General features: G+C 42.4%; 1 protein-coding gene across 3 annotated transcripts in view; it reads right to left on the reverse strand.

Annotated features, from left to right (window-relative positions):
• Positions 1-752: 752 nt before the first annotated feature.
• The window catches only part of PLEKHA2 (pleckstrin homology domain containing A2), a 195,392-nt gene continuing 175,360 nt past the window's right edge, over positions 753-20,784 (reverse strand). For all 3 annotated transcript variants that reach the window (XM_073622353.1, XM_073622352.1, XM_073622354.1), the window contains exons 10-12: positions 13,418-13,481; positions 9,808-9,885; positions 753-7,175 (exon numbers count right to left, since the gene is read on the reverse strand). In XM_073622353.1, the coding sequence (XP_073478454.1) occupies positions 6,876-7,175; positions 9,808-9,885; positions 13,418-13,481 (442 nt within the window). In that variant the 3' untranslated portion in view covers positions 753-6,875. The remainder of the gene's footprint in view (positions 7,176-9,807; positions 9,886-13,417; positions 13,482-20,784) is intronic.

The following is a 20,784-nucleotide window of genomic DNA, read 5'->3' on the forward strand; positions in this document are numbered from 1 at the left end:
AGGGGTGGACCAACCCAATATTGAACCCTACGGACTAGACTGGGATGCCATTAAAGTTCATATGTGTGTAAAGGCAGGTGTCCAAGTACTTTTGGTAATATAGTGTATACTGTATATATATATAGATATATGTCTATATCTATAAATATATATATATAGATATATATAAATATATATCTATATATATATATATATATATATATATATATATATATATATATATATATATATATATAGTGTGTATATAGTGTCTTAAAAAAACAATATCGGTGCAACCCTTTTAAGCTTTTATGTATATGATTTTAGCGATTGGAATTACTGTACATCTACTTTAAAGCTGAAGTTCAGCCAGATATAAAAATATACTTCCCATCCATCTTGGATGCCACATAATCTTGGTGTCCCCCAGATCTGAGCCATGTCCTGGAGCCCAGCGCTGGAACTCTTGTTCCAACCCTCATCTCCAGTCTATGAATTTCCCGCTGGACAGATGATCTCTTGCCCGACACTATGTGCAAAGTTCTGGCCGTGGCACAGGAGTCCACGTCAAGGACTCTCCTTCTTCCCATGTGACAGAGCTGACTGGCAGCCAGGGCACTCAGCGCTGTCACTCAGAGGTGGGGACAAAGTACAAAACCTTGCGTGAGCTCCAAGTGCCATCTTCTCCTTGCACCTGGCAGAGCTGTGCTGTACGCAGCAATTGAGGCTGCAATTAAAGTGAGCCAGTAACTGCATAAATTAGAACACTGTGCTTTGTAACAGTCTGATATTTTTAATACCAAATTGACATGTAACACACGTTATGTTCTGTAACATTAATATTCAGGCCTGAAAACAGCTTCAAATAGCATAGCAACAAATATCATGATATGCACAAAACACTCCATATGAAGTAAACAAAATAAAACAGAAAGTAACCAGTCAATGTAACATTGTCAAATACAAGGGGTCTAGTTATAAAACATTTGTGCAAACTGAACAAGATTTCACCTTAAGTATATATTAAAGATGATCTGCGTGACATAAAAAAACAAAAAAAACAATCATATTTACTTATATGGCTGTAGCATCAGCTGTCACCAACTGGCTCTAATGCCGTGTACACACAACCGGACTTTTCGTTGTACTGAACCTCAAAGGACTTTTCAACGGAATTCCGACGGAGTTCCAACGAAACGGACGTGCCCACACACGATCACACCAAAGTCCGATCGTTTCGAAGGTGATGACGTACGACCGGACTAGAATAAGGAAGTTCATAGCCAGTAGCCAATAGCTGCCCTTGCATCCTTTTTTGTCCGTCGGACTAGCATACAGACGAACGGATTTCGTCGGAAAGATTTGAAACATGTTCTATTTCTAAAGTCCGACAGATTTTTCGACAGAAAAGGTCTGATGAAGCACACACACGATCAAATTGGAATCCGTCGGACCAGTTCGGTCGAAAAGTCTGGTCGTGTGTACACAGCATTAGACTGAGGCCTCATGCACACTGGACAATTTTACAGCTACTATTTTTGGCTTCAGATGTTTATTTCTGCGGTCAACAAACTCCCCAGCATGTTATCCTATGTGTCCATGCACACATAGGCTGTTTAGGATGGGCATTTTCTGTCTGGAAAAAAAAAGAGCCAAAAACAGAACTAGTGGGCTTTAAGAGAAGTTTTTCAGCTGTAAAAACACTAAGCCCCGGTTCACACAGGGGCGGCACGACTTGCAGGTCGCCTCACCGAGGCGACCTGCACACGACTGCCATGGCGACTTGCAAAACGACTTCTGTAAAGAAGTCGCTCCTATTAGAACGGTTCCATTGTACAGAACTAGGTCGCCTGACAAGTCGCCCCTGTGTGAACCGGCACTAACTCTGATAGCTTAAAAATGCTGAAAAACACAAAAAAAAAATTTTTTTAAATGCTGAAAACGCGTCTATTCTGCGTTATCAGCATTTTTGAGCCATAAGCTTTTGTGGGAGATAATTGTGATAAAAAAAAAAAAAAAAAACGCTACTGCAAAAACGCTACAAAACTCATTCTACAGCTACAGCTAACTCTACTGGCTTTTGTCCAGTGTGCATGAGGCCTGAGAACTGAAGCAACACATGACCACGGATTACTCTGTTCTCAGTTTTCTTGGAGCAGAGAGCAGTGACTGTCAGTTACCACTCTCTGCTCTGCCCCTCCAGTACTCACTGGAGCACTGGGCTGTGGAGAGGGCAGGAGCGACTGTCTCAGGCCCTCAGCAGTGCGCTGAGACCTGAGCCAGCTGCTTCTCAGACATCCGGAAAGCAGAGCTTGGAAAGCCCGCTGTTGGCTGAATCTGGGTCACAGGAGTGTAGAAATACGCGCACCCAAAAGAGAAGTATGGCCAAAAGAACTTTGGCCATACAACTCTTTTAACTCCTGTATTATTAGCTCCATCTAGTGGACAAAATGCAGTACATTTTTATGAAACTATACTGTATTTTGGCCACTAGACGGAGCTGATGATACAGGAGTTAATCTATTGAAAAACATAGGGAGAAATTTTGTTCAGTGTGCATTGCACAAATGTTTCCGAAATTCATGCAACAAATGTTTTATAAATAGACCCTTTAATGTATAATAAAACATTATAGCGCAGTGGTTTAACAAAATGGCCCCTCTAGATTATTGCTTTTAACATGAATTTGAAAAAATGTTGAACACGAGCTAATATAAATAATGATATATGCACAAAACGACCTCCTCCTGACTCCTGCACAGCTTTGATAAAGAGGTGAAATGGCACCACTGTAGCTGCAGACGCTGCAAGTAACATGGGATGTGCTTATAATGGATTTAACAAAACAGCAAGTACTCACGCTTACATTTTCTTTTTTTTTTTTTTTTTTTTTTAGCGTAACCCAGAGTGTACACCATCTGTGGCTACCAAAACAGGTGTTCTAGGCTGTCGCATACTTAAAATTGACTTACAGTGACTGTGCCACAAAAAAGGGCTCATTCAGACGGGCGTGTAACTTTACCTGAAGGCACCTAGGCACCTACTTCATGGAAGTACAGAAAATTGCTGCTTCATCCTTCCCATTGGGCATTCCAATTGGCTCATGGCTATAACAGGCTGCTTCATTGGCCGATAGCAAAGTGAAGGAATCAGGAAGTGACAGGTAAGCGGGATAAACAAAAAACCCAAAAGATTCCTCCATCCTCACAAACGAAGTAGATGGAGGAATTCTTCCCCCGCCGCCACATTGTATTCTGACAGCAGGACCCGCCCCTGTCATTATACACTGATCAGCAGATGCAGCTAATTGGCTGCAGCTGCTGATCGAAGAAAAATGTCCCTTCAACAGAAGTCAATCAAACATTTGCAAATTAATGTAAATTCAGATCGTCCCTGCTGAACCAGACAAATTAGTGTATGGGCAGCTTTAGATTGCAATATATACCTGGCAGCAGTGCAGGGGCATTGCCCATCTGAACAGCCCAAGACTCCATACTTGGCAGCAGCCACTACATTTCTTTGAAGGATAATTCCACTTTTGTTAAAAAAAATAATATAGTATATAAAATTGCCACACAAGCCATTTAGTAATTAATAGGTAAATAAAAATGACCTTCCCATTTCAATCTGTAGCTGCTGTAATTTTCTAAAACTGTAAAAAAAAAGTCAATACAATATGGCAACCGGGAGGTGTTCTGTACACAGTTGGTGTACAGAAATGCCCAGAAATGTAATTTCCTGCTTGTGTGATCGGCTCTGATTTTCTCAGAAGTCTGCACTAAGATGCAAGTCAAATTTTACTCATCTCCTGCAATAGGAATTTCATGTTTGGTGAGATACTCCCTAAGTGTTAAATACTTCTAAAGGGATGCAGAACCTGCAACTTTCCTAATTAGAACACCACAAGTCCATCAGGAGGTTATAATAAATACTGACCCTCCCTTTTAGGAAACAGACTTACAAGGACATACAGTGCTTTGAAAAAGTATTCATACCCCTTGAACTTTTCCAAATTTTGTCATGTTACAACCAAAAACATAAATGTATTTTATTGGGATTTTATGTGATAGACGAGGGATATGCAATTAGCGGACCTCCAGGTGTTGCAGAACTACAAGTCCCATGAGGCATAGCAAGACTCTGACAGCCACAAGCATAACACCCAGAGGCAGAGCATGATGGGGCTTGTAGTTTTGCAACAGCTGGAGGTCCACTAATTGCATACGCCTGTGATAGACCAACACAAAGTGGCACATAATTGTGAAGTGGAAGGAAAATGATAAATGGTTTTCAACATGCTTTACAAATAAATATGTGAAAAGTGTGGCGTGGATTTGTATTCAGCCCCCCTGAGTCAATACTTTGTAGAACCACCTTTCACTGCAATTACAGCTGCAAATCTTTTTGGGGATGTCTCTACCAGCTTTGCACATCTAGAGAGTGACATTTTTGCCCATTCTTTGCAAAATAGCTCAAGCTCTGTCAGATTGGATGGAGAGCGTCTGTGAACAGCAGTTTTCAAGTCTTGCCACAGATTCTCAATTGGATTTAGGTCTGGAATTTGATTGAGCTATTCTAATACATGAATATGCTTTGATCTAAATCATTCCATTGTAGCTCTGGCTGTATGTCTAGGGTCATTGTCCTGCTGGAAGGTGAACCTCCGCCCCAGTCTTTTGCAGACTCTAACAGGTTTTCTTCTAAGATTTCCCTTTATTTGGCTCCATCCATCTTCCCATCACCTCTGACCAGCTTCCCTTTCCCTACTGAAGAAAAGCATCCCCACAACATAATGCTGCCACCACCATGTTTCACGGTGGGGATGGTGTGTTCAGGGTGATGTGTAGTGTTTGTTTTGCTTTTTAGGCCAAAAAGCTCAATTTTGGTCTCATCTGACCAGAGCATTCTTCCACATGTTTGCTGTGTCCCCCTCATGGCTTCTCACAAACTACAAACAAAACTTCTTATGGCTTTCTTTCAACAATGGCTTTCTTCTTACCACTCTTCCATAAAGGCCAGATTTGTGGAGTGCACGACTAATAGTTGTCCTGTGGACAGATTCTCCCACCTGAACTGTGGATCTCTGCAGCTCCTCCAGAGTTACCATGGGCCTTTTGGCTGCTTCCCTGATGAATGCTCTCCTTGCCATACTCTTTCCATTTACCATCATCTCACAGAGCACTTTCCATTTTTGGATGAGTGCTCTGTGAGATGTTCAAAGCATGGGATATTTTTTTATAACCTAACCCTGCTTTAAACTTCTCTACAACCTTATCCCTGACCTGTTTGGTGTGTTCCTTGATGATGCTTTTTGTTCACTAAGGATCTCTGACGGCTTTATAGAACAGCTGTCTTTATACTGAGATCAAATTACACGCAGGTGGACTCTATTTACTAATTAGGTGACTTCTGAAGGCAATTGGTTCCACTAGATCAGTGGTTCTCAACTCCTGTTCTCAGGACCCACTAACAGGCCAGGTTTGCAAGATAACTGAAATACATCACAGGTGATATCATTTGCTGCTCAGTGATTGCAGTATTCTAGTCTACATCTCCCCAAGGTAATACTTATAATCTGGCCTGTTGGTGGGTCCTGAGGACTGGAGTTGAGAACCACTGCACTAGGTTTTAGTTAGGGGTATCAGAGTAAAGGGGGCTGAATACAAATGCACGCCACACTTTTCACATATTTATTTGTAAAAAAAATTGTGAAAACCCATTTATCATATTCCTTCCACTTCACAATTATGTGCCACTTTGTGTTGGTCTATCAATCCCAAGAAAATACATTTACGATTTTGGTTGCACCATGACAAAATGTGGAAAATTTCAAGGGGTATGAATACTTTTTCAAGGCACTGTAGTGGAACAAACAGTTTTTTTCTTCAGAAAAGTAAAAGATAGGACTCTACTACAAAGTTTGTTAGAATTCTTGCAATGTACATAGAGGGGGTTGGTTTGTTTTGTTTTTTTTCCAACAAAAGTGGAGTTACGTTTTAAGCTGCAGACAGATACATCCATATGCATGATCACTCAGAACCTGTCAACCACTGCTATGGAGCCTGGCCACTAACACCACGCATGGCCTGAACTCCTGACCTCTGTCAGACAAATGGCACTATTATGGCTCTCAACAGAGCCTTATCAAAGAGGCACTTACATTTTTTTTTTCACAGTGAAGTTCTGGGTTGAATGCCATAAAGCATCTTCCAGCTTACTTTCATTTTTTTTTAAAACAAATGAATACTGTAACATGGTATCTATATAGAAAGCTGTATCCACTGGCATTGTGCTTCCACTCACATCACCTAGGGTTTCATATTTTCCATATTTGCACACAACAGAGCAAAGATGTCATTGTAGGTGGAGTGTTCTATTTATATTTGGAGACTGTACAGTGCATATTATTGCTGTGAGTAGACAACCCTCATTTTCTAAGCATGGCTCTAGGGAATGCTGAAACCCAGGCCCCATCATGCCATGCAGTAGCAACTGCACCACCTGTAGTTCCACCATGATTCCTCTCATTTCCAGGTGGAATCTGTGGAATGATTCGCCTTCATATACCCTAACCACTCCCAATATGTCTTTTTACACTACCGAGTATATTCAGCCAAACACCAACCACTGTTGGCAAATAAGTACCCAAAGAAAATAACCAAAATCCTGCTGTGATGACTCTGTACTGCAAGAAACACTATTGTACAGATGTAAATAACCGATAATGACAGTTCAATAAAGGTGGTTGGCTGAAGCCAAGCAGCAAATGTGGACCCGTCTCCATTAAGGGCCAACTGAAACCCATTTTACCCTCAAGGGAGGAATTCTTCTTTGTCCGGTACCAAGGCATTTTGCGAAATTTTACGATGGTCCAACTATGTGCTGCAGCCATCTTGCTATACATCAGATGTACGAATGTTCATTTCATCTAGTCTGAATGGAAATGAACTATCCGTCTGTGGTTGTGGTTCAGACCAGTGTCTGGCTCGACTTCCAGCTTCATTACTCGACCCTGCCCCTGTCATTTCTCCTGGCTCCTCGGGCTCACGTTTGGGTATCGGTGTCCAAGGCTGCCATGATGATTTCAAAGATGTAGACTTTCCTAGCGGACGCTTATCATCACAGTAGGGTGAAGAATGAAAAGAGGCTTGTGAGGAGACAGATCGGTTGAGAGACATAGTACGTCCACAGGACTCCTGTAAGAAAAACAGTGGTATGATTTGAAAACACTGACACATAAGAGTAGAAAAAATGTGCCCAAGTTGCATGGAAATTTCTCCTAAAGCTTAGTAAATGAGGTGAAACTCTGCTGACTATAATCAACCAATCATGTGCATGCAAAATGCTGTTTATCCATTTTCCTTGCATGTGATTGGGTATTCTTTGCAAAGTGAAATTTCACCGCATTCACTAAGCTGTGCACAGAGTGGCCCCGAACCTGGTCTTCTGGGGTCTCTCGGCGGCTGTCTTAGCTCCTCCCCGCAAGAAATAACCACCTTCATGCAAGCTCTCTCGCATGGTGGTTAGTTCTTGTGGGCGCGCTCCTGTGATACAGCTGGCGGCTATAGCAGCTCACTGTATCACTTGGCCCCACCCCCCCGGAGCGCCGCGTCACTGGATGTGATTGACAGCAGCACAAGCCAATGGCTGCGCTGCTTTCAATCCATCCACTCTAGCCAATCAACGGCCAGGCTGAGTGGCGAAGAGGACATCGGGGGCGAGCTCAGCAGGTGAAGGGGCTCAGGTAAGTAAAATGGGGGGGGGGGGCGGTATTGTCGGATGTTTTTTCACCTTAATGCATAGGATGCATTAAGGTGAAAAAACGCAAACCTTTACAACCCCTTAAAAATAAAAGGACCAACTTCCCTATGGGGACCATCCAGACCCAATGTGAGTAAGTCACCATAAAGACAGCATGGTAGTCAAAGTAGTCAAGACACATTTATGTAAAACAATGTATGTAAAAAAATACTATTTGGTAGTCAAGACACATATAGTATATTCCAAAGAAACAAACTCAAGCCTGGATTCATATGAACTGAGTTTGTTTCTACAGGCTTTACAGGCGCCTAAGAAAATAAACAGTAAATGCACATTTTTTACCTGCAAAAAAATTTGCATCTATAATTTTTTTTTTTTTATGAGGTGAACCTATCCTTTAAGTGTTAGTGCCCTATAGGGAAAAATGTATTGTTTTAACTCTTTCTGTGTCAAAGCCCAACATCAAAAATTACCAGTGCCAGGCTTCTGTATAGACATCAGAAACATTCCCTATTCTCATTCTCTGGCTAGTATAGGCCAACTGAGATAAAATACTCATAAACACAACTATCCTGACATATGGCTGTCATGTATGTCAATCACTGGGGTCCTTTAAACTTCTGCCACCCATCTGACAGGCACACATGATAGCACGCCAAATGAAGCTGCCCGGAAAGTCAGACACCAGATTGCACAATCTTGTTTTCCTGACTTTGGCAGTCTCTAATTTTAAAATTTGGTTGTGAAATCACAGTATTATTTTAAGTGTAACTGTTGAAATACCTAATGGCATATTCATTATAGATATATGGAAAAGTACTCATAAAAAAAAGAAATGTAAGACCTTTCTAAATATATCATTTTACAAGTGATGTTCTAAATTGAAGGTCTGTACACCAATGGGAGGGACATCTGACAGGCCCAAGGAGCGCTCCTCATTAAACTATGTTACTCGAAAAATTTAAAAAAATACCAAAGATGTTTTAGATTGCATTAGTATATAATTATTTTGAATGAATTGCTTGAAAAAGTATGAACAATTAATACAATAGAGCAGGGAGCAGACACCTATTAGGATTACTTAATAAACATGAAGTTTATTCTGCTTATATTTTGCTTTCCCTGGTTCCTCCTTTCTTCCTTCATCAACATGCTAATGAAATCTTTAATGGGCTAGATAATGCTGGACATTCTCCTGCCAGGAAATGAGGTGGGCTAGACAGACACTGCAAGAAGCTCACAGGGTGCAGTATTTTCAGTACAGGAGAAGAGCCTGTGTAAGGCTGAAGGTAAGGCTGGAGCTCAGCTTTAGTCGTGGTGGCTGGTGTTTTTTTCTTTGGGGGGGGGGGGGGGGGGGGCGGCAAACAACCAACCCCCCCCCCACGGCAACTCTCACCCCCCCTGTTGTCTGCCAGTTGGTCCACCGGCACTTACCCCATCTAGGCAGGGGGCATCCGAGGAGCAGCGGTGGAGATTGGGCATCTAAGGAGCGGCGAGGATTGGGCATCCAGGAATTGGCGGGGACCAGGCATCGGCCAGCGGCTCTTCTCCTCCTCGCTTCCACCGTGCGTGTCCTCCCTCCTCCTAGGCCTCCAATAGGATCGTCTGTCCTTTCAGCCAATTGAAGATGGGTATCAGACCCGCTTCCCGATTGGCAGAGAGGAAGATCAGTGTTGCAAGAGCGAGTATTCATTCGCTATTGCAACAAACCTGGGTGTTCTCCGGTCGCACTCTCTGCATCCCGAGCCCACCCTTTTTTAAAGCCTATTAGAGCCTCTGGCTCTAATCAGGTGCTTAAAAAAAAAACCTGGTTGCCTTAATTCATGCGCCCGATGCCCAGAAAGGAGCCGGACGCATGAATAGGGGGTGGTCACGGATAGATTCATACAATGCATGAATCTATCCATTGCATATAGGGGGGTGGCCTGGAGAGAGGGGGCGGCGCCCGGGCGCCCCTGATGGACGGGCAGCCCCTGGCTTTAAACATCTGCATTTATGAAATGATATGGACTTTTAGTTTATCAAGTGATCATATGTCAGTCAGTAAAGAATATATTAGTTACATACCCGATAGCGCATTCTGTAGGCTTGAATGGCGGTATTTATTGCCTTTATCCAGCTGTGCATCTCTTGCGGGCTGTCAGTCTACGGGGATTGGAAAGTCAGATTAGATATACAACTTTATTCACAAATAGAAAAGGGGATGGGATCAGATGAGAGTAAATCCAGAGCAGCTTGCTGCCTTGCTTACATTCAAATGTACAGATGTCAAGAGATAAGTACAGAGGTTGATGCTTCTGACCTCTGAAAAAGCTGGCTGCCTGACTGTGTCTGGCTTCTATACAGAGACCCAGAGCAAGCAGGCAGCAAGTAAAGTCTTATCAATGTCTTGATGACTTACCTCTGTAATGGATCATGTTTAGTGACTCAGAAAACACAGGAGCATCAGCATGACAACCCAGTAACAGGCATAACAAAAAAAGGCAGTCAGCAGTGGCAGTTTCCATGTTCCTTTAAAGAAGAATGATTGCTTTTACCGGTATATTACATCGTTCAGCTTTTAGGTTCCCTGGAACATGAGCTGCACCTTGGCCCACAGCCATCTGACACCTCAGCTAGCAAGAAGATGGCTGCTTTGATTGCGAGTGCTTGTCTTCGGATCCTAGTACTTGCCCAAGTCAAGCTGCTGCACAAGGAATACAGAGGAACTGACATACGCCTTGTTTACTGCTGCATGTTCATGAAGTGGTGGGTGTTTATTCCTACAATGACTTATACAAGCACCCTTGAATGACCATAGCTGTAATTGCTGTAATCTGAGCCATCATCTGACATAACAGGCACAGTGTACAAATCCGATCAGCTCTGTATCTTGTGATCACTGTGATGATCATACACAGCAATCACAAATGTAAACACATTACTGTTTACAAATGAGGGCCCGGCCTGCCCCTTCCTCTTACAAAGGAGAAAGGGGAACAGCTACTGTAATGAACAAACATCCATTCCTTAGTTCCAGATTGTAGATTAAGAGTACAGGGGTTGTGATGGTTTAAAAATTACCTCCCCCTCCTGCTAGAAAAGTCCAGTATGTGTTAGAACAAGAAGACCATCACATGTGTAATTCCAAGCAAAGGCTAAGCAGGGCGTGCTTAGGGGCGCATTCACACTTAGAACTGGTATTGGCACCAAGCGGCCTATTAAATCTGGATTGTAACCTGCTTGTCCCTGATTTGCCTTCCCACGTATGACCTGGGTTGCCTTTGACCTCTGATCGGATTCCTGTCTACTAGTTGTGACCTTGGCCTGTGTTTGAATTCTGTATCCTGCTTCCTGATTCAGTACCTTGCTGCCCGACTGGGAACTGACCTCGACTTTTATCCTGACTCTGACTTAGGTTACTGTACCTCACTGTCTGGCTGTGAACGGCCTCCTTTGGCTTGTGTCCTGGCTTTACTCCTGTCTTCTTATCAAGTGTCACCATTTTCTGTTTTTTGATTCATGATTGGTGATTCACAGTCATCCATGCCTTGCCCACTACATCGGCCTTCATGCCATTCTGTGTCCTCACATCTGCTGTCACCACTACCAGGTGGTTGGTCAAGAGATGCAAGAGAAGCCACCTCTCCAGCACGATCTCTACCAGGAACGTGACAGCTCCTCTCCTGTATACCTGTACTGTATGACCTATACATTAACCCCTCCACCTCCTCCCTCTGTGTATGACCCATACATTTAATGTATCTAGTAAGCCATAACCAAGGTCCATGTATTAACCACCCCGATACCAGTTTTTTTATTCCCCCAAAAATTTGGCAAAAAATGAGATCACCTGACCCCCACCCCACTTCCAACTACCCACCTTTCTGATTTTACTATATTTTTTACTCCTTGTTTAACTTGAATTGTGAATTTCAATAGTTAACTCCAAATATACCTCTGCAAACTGTAACACTGGCACCCAACCACACTTGAAATTGTTCAGTAAAAATCATTATGGAAAAAATGAGATCACCTTGGAGGGTGTTAGAGCTGTCCTGACATTTTTATTTTACTGGAAGTAAGGGAAATGTTTTCTTTTTCAGAATATTTGTCTTTTTTTCTTTATATATTCAAAAATTCAGAATGATTAAAAAAATGAAAACCCCAGTGGTTATTAAATATCACCAAAAAGAGAGTAAAAAAAAATTGAAACCCCAGTAAATATCTAGAAATTATAGAAATTAAAACTCCAGTGGTTACTACTGTATATACCAACAAAAGACAGTACCTAAAATGATAAAATAAAAACGAGAAGCCCGGTGCTTATTAAATACCATCAATACAGAGTATCTAAAAATTGTAAAAACAATGAAACCCCCAGTGGTTATTAAATACCACCAAAAGATAGTATCTAAAAATGATAACTAAAAACCCAAGTGATTATATCACCAAAAAAGTTTCTCCAAAAATGATAGAAAAAATTATTAAAACCCAGCGGTTAATAAATACCAACAAAAGATATTATCTGATAATAATTTTAAAAAATACATTTTAGTACAGTGTTGCATGACACAGTAATTATCAGTCAAACTATCACAGCACTGTTTCTTTTTGATGAGAGAGGGGTCAGTGGTGTTGCGGCACAGTGTCGTTCTCATCACGTGATCCACTTACACCTTGTGTGACAGTAAGTTGGCTATTGTAACAAAAGGAAAACCAGGTTCTAAAAAAAAGAAAGCACTGTCAGTTAAAAAGATGTGGTTCACCCAGTGCCCATCTGGCATCATTTTACATGAGGAACACGTGGCAGGAATAAAGTAGGCATTTGTGAGACAGCTGAGCCTGGGCTGATGTCACAGCCATCTCCAAAAAGGCCTGTCTGCCACAATCTGTCACCAAGTTCTTTAGATGCTTCCATAAATTAATGTGTGAAAATAACACGTTTCCGTGTTTAAATGGGCTGTTTTCATTCATTCAGTTAAATTCCTCCAACACAAACAGCTGATCATTGCGTGAATTAAACGGCGGGCATTGGAGCGTTACCTGGCACTAACAGTATCTTACATCTTTTCTGTATTTTATTCACATGCAGATCCAAAGCTAGAATAATGGCGATCAAGATAACCAGGTAGGTTAAAAAATATGGTCGCTGCCATTGCTGACTTTTAGAAGCTGCTAGTGGCCTGACTGTCAAACATAGATGATTGTTGTAATGTTCTGCAGAGGTTACCATTTTCTGTTTCTGAGGTATGGCTATATGACCAAGTGTGACCAACAGGTTTTGAAGATGGAAATATTACAATATATTCAATCTTTTACTATACATAAACTGTAATAAATGTAGGCATGGACCAGCCCTTGGGGTCAATGCACCACATCTCAGGTATAAACATATAGGACCAAAAGTGACTATTCTTTGGAACTTTCCAGGTGCTAATATGATAAACCACACATGTACACACCATTTCATTAAAAAATATATATTACTTTTAATTAAACATTAAAAACCTCCAACTGATATCATCGATACATTTTATCGATTTGGTGAATCATAATGTTTAAATGGAATTGACGTTTTTTTACATGAAATGTTGTGTACAAAATGCCACAGAATAGTCATTTCTGGACATACAAGGTATATACTGTGTATATATTCTATTATTAATATAGCACCAATATTTAAAAAAAAAATTACCTGTATATAGAATGTTCTTGGAGCAGTAATAACTTCAAACAGATTGTCCCTCATAAGTAAATCCCTATAGGAAAAAAAAATATTGAATACAATTATCCAGATCTACTTATTTCTTGCAAAAAAACAAAACAAAAAAACAAACACAGTACCTGTCTACTATATGGACTTTTATCCCCAAGGTTTGTATTGGCTGTCACAAACCCAATCACCAGGTCTGATTTACTATTGACGAGTCACAGATTTCCCCCGTTTGGTTTCTCCCAAGTTCTGCATACAGACACTTGAAGGAATGGGTTTGTCATATAGAAAGCTGGGCACTGGAAAAGCCAGCCCCAGACACTGGTCACTGAAGAGAGGAAAGGAAAAATCCCTAGTGCCCCACATCTATGGAATCCTGTGGTAGGTAGGATTGAGACAACCTCAGCCTGCGTGTGGCCTGGCGGGAGCCCAGACTGAGGTTGTCTCTACCATACCTACCACAGAATTCCGTGGATGTGGGGCACTAGGGATTTTTCCTTTCCTCTCTTCAGTGAACACAGGAGCTGGGACAAGCTCCATCCCTTGCCGTCTCTCCTGTCGCAGACGCGACCTCATCCACACTACTTCCCACTACGATCGAGCCTGAGCTGCACGCTAACTAATCGTTGGTCATACTGGTACTTCTGATGGGGAAAATGTTGCTGCAGTGGAAACTCTCAACTTCACTCATTGAGCAGCTTAGGCATAATTTGCTTAAAAAAAGCTCTATGTATAGTGTGGATTTTATGACAACAAAAAATAAATAAAAATATATCATATATATATATATATATATATATATATATATATATATATATATATATATATATAATTTATATATATATATATATATATATATATATATATATATATATATATATATATATATATATATATATATATTCAACCCAGGCAGCCCTTCGACCCAGACAGACTGAGACAGATATGAACCACATAAACCCGCGACAAGACTTACATCATAACATAGACCTAAGTTGTGCCTTGGTCTGCTGGTCGGTATGCCAAGAAAGGGGGCATACCCAAGATAAGTAATGGATGATTGTGGAGCGCCCTGAAAAGGGGGAATGGGAGGGGGGTATCGCGCACTGGAACCGACAAAGACCACAGGTGAGTGGTCTGCTTAAATACCCCCCAAACTCCTCCCATAAATCCTCTGTAAGTGCCCCCTCACCTTTGTAATTGCCCCCCACTGTAATTGCCCCCCCTCCTCTGTAATTGCCCTCCTGCTCCGATCCCCCTGCTGTCTGGGCCCCCCCTGTGTACTGGGGCCCCGTGGAACCCCCTGTCGGCTGCCATTGGAAGGAGGAGGATTTGTGCTGGTAGGGAAAAAAGATTTGTAATAGGAGGGGATGGGGATAATGGCACCCCAATCACGAAGCAAACCTTCTTTTGGGTGACAGGCATCCCACGATTCTGTGTACGTGATTTTGGTGCGATTTGTGGGGTAACAATCGCAGCAATGTTGTGCCGCAGTTGGGGTGCCATGCCGTGCGCCGCTAAAGTGTTCAGGTTTGGCTTGAAGAAAAGGTGGTAACCCTACCTTCGTACCAACTGAGCATCCTTTAAACTCTACGGCCTACCTGAGTGTTGTTGCTGACCATGTCCATCTCTTTATGACTACAGTGTACTCAATTTCTGATGGCTCCTTCTAGCAGGATAATGCACCATGTCACAAAGCTCAAATCATCTCACCACTGGTTTCTTAAACATGACAATGAGGTCACTGTACTCCAATGTCCTCCACAGTCACCAGATCTCAATCCAATAGAACACCTTTGGGATGTGGTGGAACCAGAGATTTGCATCATGGATGTGCAGCCGACAAATATGCAGCAACTGCGTGATGTTGTCATGTCAATATGGACCAAAATCTCTGAGGAAGGTTTCCAACACTATGCCACGAAGAATGAAGGCGGTTCTGAAGGCAAAAGAGAGTCCAACCCGGTATCCCCCCAATCTCCTTGTGGCAACCCCCCCCCCACCTCATATGATACCACAGTGCCCAGGGCAGATGTCCCCCTTGCCCACCCCTTGTGCCCGCCCTGCATTAGGGTGTGCACTCCAAAACTCAAACACACATGCCTTTCTCTGTAGCCTCAGCTGCACAGGGCAGTGAAGTGCCCTGTGCTGAACGGCTTCCTGTTCATTCACAAACGGAACCATAGTACACCAATTTACTATGCTTACATTATGAATGGACACAGTGAGCGAGTATGTTCACTGTGTTCATTTAGAAAAGGAAGGGGCTGGTAAATTACATATTTACTAGCCCCTTCCCCCCCGCTCCCCATCCTGAAACATCCCCGCAGCAGCCAGATTTTATATTGGAATTGGGGTTGTCTATCTATCTAGTATATATATCAGGAGACACATATACTATAGCATTCTTCAGCAATTAAAAAGTATTATAAGTGAGTATAACAGACCTACTAATAACACAAATGATCATAACAAAGAAGTGAAACATAATTACTAAACTGTATAACTTGCTTAACAAGTCTGATGTGGAGATAACTTCATTCTTGTGGTTAGAAGTGATGACATTTCTTAGAATCAAGGCCAAGGCTGTGTGTGACATCTCGCTAGACGTGACTTCACTGACGCAGGAAGTAATTATGACGTTCCAGTAATTATGTTTACCGGATGATGTGTTGGGCACATGCTGGAGAGAGATGACTGGGCGAGTGCGGGAAGAGGGACTGGACAGTATCAGTATGTTCTCTATGTACTATGTCCACACTTCAACCACCCACCTCCACACCTCGTGTCAGTCTGACTCCTGGGGATCAGCACACATACAGTACATGGCCCTTCACAGGGCAAGAAAATAAGCAATATTTAGAATAATGATAACAGACTCACCAAGTAAGCTGTCCCAATGTATTGCATGATACTGGGCCCCATTCATATTACCAGATCACATGCAGTATTTGGGTGGTTTCCCAAATGCAACATGTGACACTGAAAATGTCAATTCACTACTGCTTTGTGCAGTATTTACCACATAAAGCAACAACACTTGGTAAATAATGCATCAAACATGAGTGAAAGTCAATTCACAAAAAAAAGAAAAAATGCATGTGGTATATAAATAGCGGTACCCGCCATGCAATATTTAAGGAACCAGCAGTCGCCGGCATCCTTAACAACCAGTAAACAACCTGGTTGTTAAGGAACAGGTGGCTGTTGTGTCCTTAACCACTTTAGCCCCGGAAGATTTTTTTCCCCCTTCCCGACCAAAGCTCTTTTTTGAGATTCGGCACTGCGTCGATTTAACTGACAATTGCGCGGTCATGCAACGTTGCACCCAAACAAAATTGACGTCCTTTTTTTTCCACAAATAGAGCTTTCTTTTGGTGGTCTTTGGCCACCTCTGCGTTTTTTTTTTTTTTTTTGCACTCTAAACAAAAAAAGAGTGACAATTTTGAAAAAAAAAAAGCAAAATTTTTTACTTTTTGCTATAATAAATATCCTGCAAAAATTTATAAAAAAACGATTTTTTTCCTCAATTTAGGCCGATGTGCATTCTTCTACATATTTTTGGTAAAAAAAAAAAAATCACAATAAGCGTATATTGATTGGTTTGCCCAAAAGTTATAGCGTCTACAAAATAGGCGATAGTTTTATGGCATTTTTATTATTATTTTTTTTTTATTAGTAATGGCGGTGATCTGTGATTTTTATCGTGATTGCAACATTATGGCAGACACATCGGACACTTTTGACACTATTTTGGGACCATTGTCATTTATACAGCGATCAGTGCTATAAAAATGCACTAATTACTGTGTAAATGACACTGGCAGGGAAGGTGTTAAACACTAGGGGGCAATGAAGGGGTTAAGTGTGTCCTAGGGAGTGATTCTAACTGTGGGGGGTGGGCTTCCACTCATATGACAGCGATCACTGCTCCCAATGACAGGGAGCAGTGATCTCTGTTATGTCACAAGGCAGAACGGGGAAATGCCTTGTTTACAACATCGAGTCCGCGGGTCTGGTGGGCACAGTCAAGCTGTACACGGTGGGCGCACGCGATAGCCCCGCAAATTAAAGGGGACGTACAGGTACGTCAATTTGCCCACCGCTGCCATTGTGCCAACGTATATCAGCGTGCAGCGGTCGGCAAGTGGTTAAAGTGTTACTAAACCCAGGACCCTGCATTAACCATATCTGGAAATAAAAAATCTCTAGCAATACACACCAAACTGAGCATCTGCAGAGTGACTCCAAGGCTCTGTTCTATCAGGAGATGGATTGGGGACTGTGGAAAAAGGGGAGGATCAGAGAAGACAGGATCAAACTGCTTTTTTACAAAATGCCCAGGATTAACCCCTTAGGTTCCAGGGTGAGTATAACAAGCATGCTTTACTGCATATACAGACTGATTTTACACTTGTGGGTTTAGTAACATTTTAGCAACCGGTGAGCCATCAGCTGAATGTAAAAAAAATAAAAATGCAGACAATAAAAATACATAAAAAAACAGCGTGCCCCCCAATGCATATCAAGCCCTTATCCAAGCTTGCAGCCTGGCAGGTCAGGAAAGAGAAGGGACGAGCAAGCGCCTCCCCCCTCCTCCTAAACCATAGAAGGCCTCAACATGGGGGGGGGGGGGTGCTTTGGGGCAGGGGGGCTCTTCTCCTCAATCTTGGGTGGTGGTTATGGGGGTGTGCAGATGGGGGACTTATCGGAATCTGGAAGCCCCCCCCATGTAATCCAGTATGGGGTAGAGGCCATTGTCCCCATCAACATGGGGATAAGGTGGAGTCCGCCTGCCCCAAAGCAACCCCTCCATGTTGAGGGCATGTGGCCTACTAGTATGGTTCAGGAGGAGGGGGGGGGGGGGCTCGCTTGTCCCCTCCCTTTCCTGACCTGTCAGGCTGCATGCTCAGATAAGGGTCTGGTATGGATTTGGGGGGGGGCATGCCATTTTGTTTACATTTTGGCATAGGGGTTCCCCTCAAAATCCATACCAGACCCGAAGGGCCAGGTATGGATTGGGGGGACCCAACGCTGTATTTTTTCTGATATTTTATTGCCGGCATTTTCTTTTTTTTTTTTTTACATTCAGCTGTCAGCAGGGAACCCCACTTCTTAACAACCATGACAGTTACTGGTTGTTAAGGACGCTGGTGGCCACCTGCTCCTTAAGAACCAGCTAGTGACCTCCTGTGGTAAGGACGCCAGCTACTGCCAGTGGTAAATTACTGCAGGCTTTCACTACTTAAATACCGCATGACTAAGGCTTCGTTTCCACTAATGCGAGTTATTGTGCGACTTGACACATGTGAAGTCACATGACAAGTCAAAACCCATGTATTTCAATGGTTCCCATTCTAATTGGTGCAACTCAAGTCACAGCGACTCCAAAAAAGGTTTTTGTACTTCTTTGTTCCCACTTTGGTTCAACTTGTTCCCCCATGGTTCTCACCAGTCGCATGACATGGCAAAAAAAAATCGCATTACAAAGTTGCACTGTAAATCGCGCGATTTTGGGGTCGCAAAAGTGGAAACCGAGCCTTAATAAAATAACTTGTTCTGTATTTTAGTAGCATTTTTTGGTGAATGCTAAAAAAAACTTTTTTTGAAAAATGCTATTCAGTATCTTACCGCATTCTCGGATTCGGTAAGATATAGCTTTGTGATGGAGCTCACTGACTCTTTGGGTCCAAACAGACCCTCACCCCGATGAAGAGGTAAGTTGGTACCCTGGAAGCTCAGTCCTTGGACTTCACCAATACCTTTATGCCTGTGTGCTGTCTCTTGGTTGGGTGTTATTCTCTGTTCATTGTAATAAGTGTTGTTTTTACTTTGTATTCTACATCTTGCCACAGCGCTGTGTTTAAAGCTTTAAAGTTTAGGTATGCCAATTTTTACATAGTTACATTATACCAACTTGGGCCAATGTAATTCTGTATTTGCCATACCTGTGGAAGCTGGAAATCACTGTAATAGACACCGCTACTCCAGTGATCTCATTTGCTTCTGGGTCCCGTGCTGAGTGGCCGCCCTGCTGTACTGTGAACACAGGAGGTTGCTCAGTCAGCACTGATACCATTTGGGGAACATTTTGAATTTTCTCAATTGATTGGACAAGGTTGAGAGGTATGGTAATGACACCTCAATCTCCACCCCATCCGATCACTTTGGAAAAAATGCAAAGTGTTCTCTGAATGGGGCCCGTGCCGAGTGAGTGTCCTTTTATACTCAGTAAGCAGCAGAGCAGCCTCTTGGCACAGGTAGCATCAAGTACTGTAGTAGTGGCGCCTACTAGTGATTTCCAGCTTCTTGGGGGATCTCATAGGTATGTCACATACTTATTTACATTGATCCAAGCTGGACCACTGTAACTATGAAAAAATTGCCATACCTGGAATGCAGGTTTAATTTTCATTTTTTATCTTTGCATCTTTTACTATTATCTTGTGTCACATTATTAGCCTTTTATGTACAATCTGAAATTGTTTGTGAAACATTTTAGATACATTTTGACATATAAGTTCATATTATATTTGTTGCTTGGATATATAGAAAGAAAGAATGTGTAGGCAGGTTGCCTACAATGAGGGTTTTTGCCTAGCAAGATAGTTAGCCTGCCCAGGCTGGGAAGGGGTTAACTGGGTTTGGACTCCTTTCCCGGGCTTTTTGGGCCTTGCCTTTCTTTCTTGTGCATATTTAAAGAGGGGGAAGGCAGGGTCCAGGACTCACGGGATACTGTGAAGGGGCTGCTGTGCTATGTAGCCACGCGGAACACTGGTGCATCCGCTAAGCTGTTGCAAGATACCAATTATGGACTTACATCCTCTAAGGCAGTGTTTCTCAACTCCAGTCCTTGAGGCGCTCCAACAGGTCATGTTTTCAGGATTTCCCTCAGATGAAATGGCTGTGGTAATTACTAAGGCAGTGAAACTGATCAAATCACCTGTGCAAAATAATGAAAAACATGACCTGTTGGGGCGCCTTGAGGACTGGAGTTTAGAAACACTGTTCTAAGGTACGCCTGGGTGCTTTTAGCTAGTTAGGTAGGGATGAAATGGCATTTCAGTTGTTTGTACATTGCCAGAAAAAGAGTTTCAGTAAAATCTTTTAAAATGCTCTAAGCCTGGTCTGAAGTTACTCAATGGATGCAGGGTAACATGGCGTATCTGAAAAACAGAGCCTGTAAAGCACACATGGGGTAAGAAGCAAGGTCACTACGAAGGGTTAGCTTGTCAGGGGAGTTGGAGCTGAAGAGCAGAACCACTTTAATGAGAAAAGTGTTCAAACCCCCTTTACAGGGAGCCAAAGTTAATTGTATTTGTTCTAAATTATGTTTTGCATGTTAAAAA

This window comes from Aquarana catesbeiana, linkage group LG03, assembly GCF_042186555.1.
Source record: "Aquarana catesbeiana isolate 2022-GZ linkage group LG03, ASM4218655v1, whole genome shotgun sequence".
NCBI classification, from domain to species: Eukaryota; Metazoa; Chordata; class Amphibia; order Anura; family Ranidae; genus Aquarana; species Aquarana catesbeiana.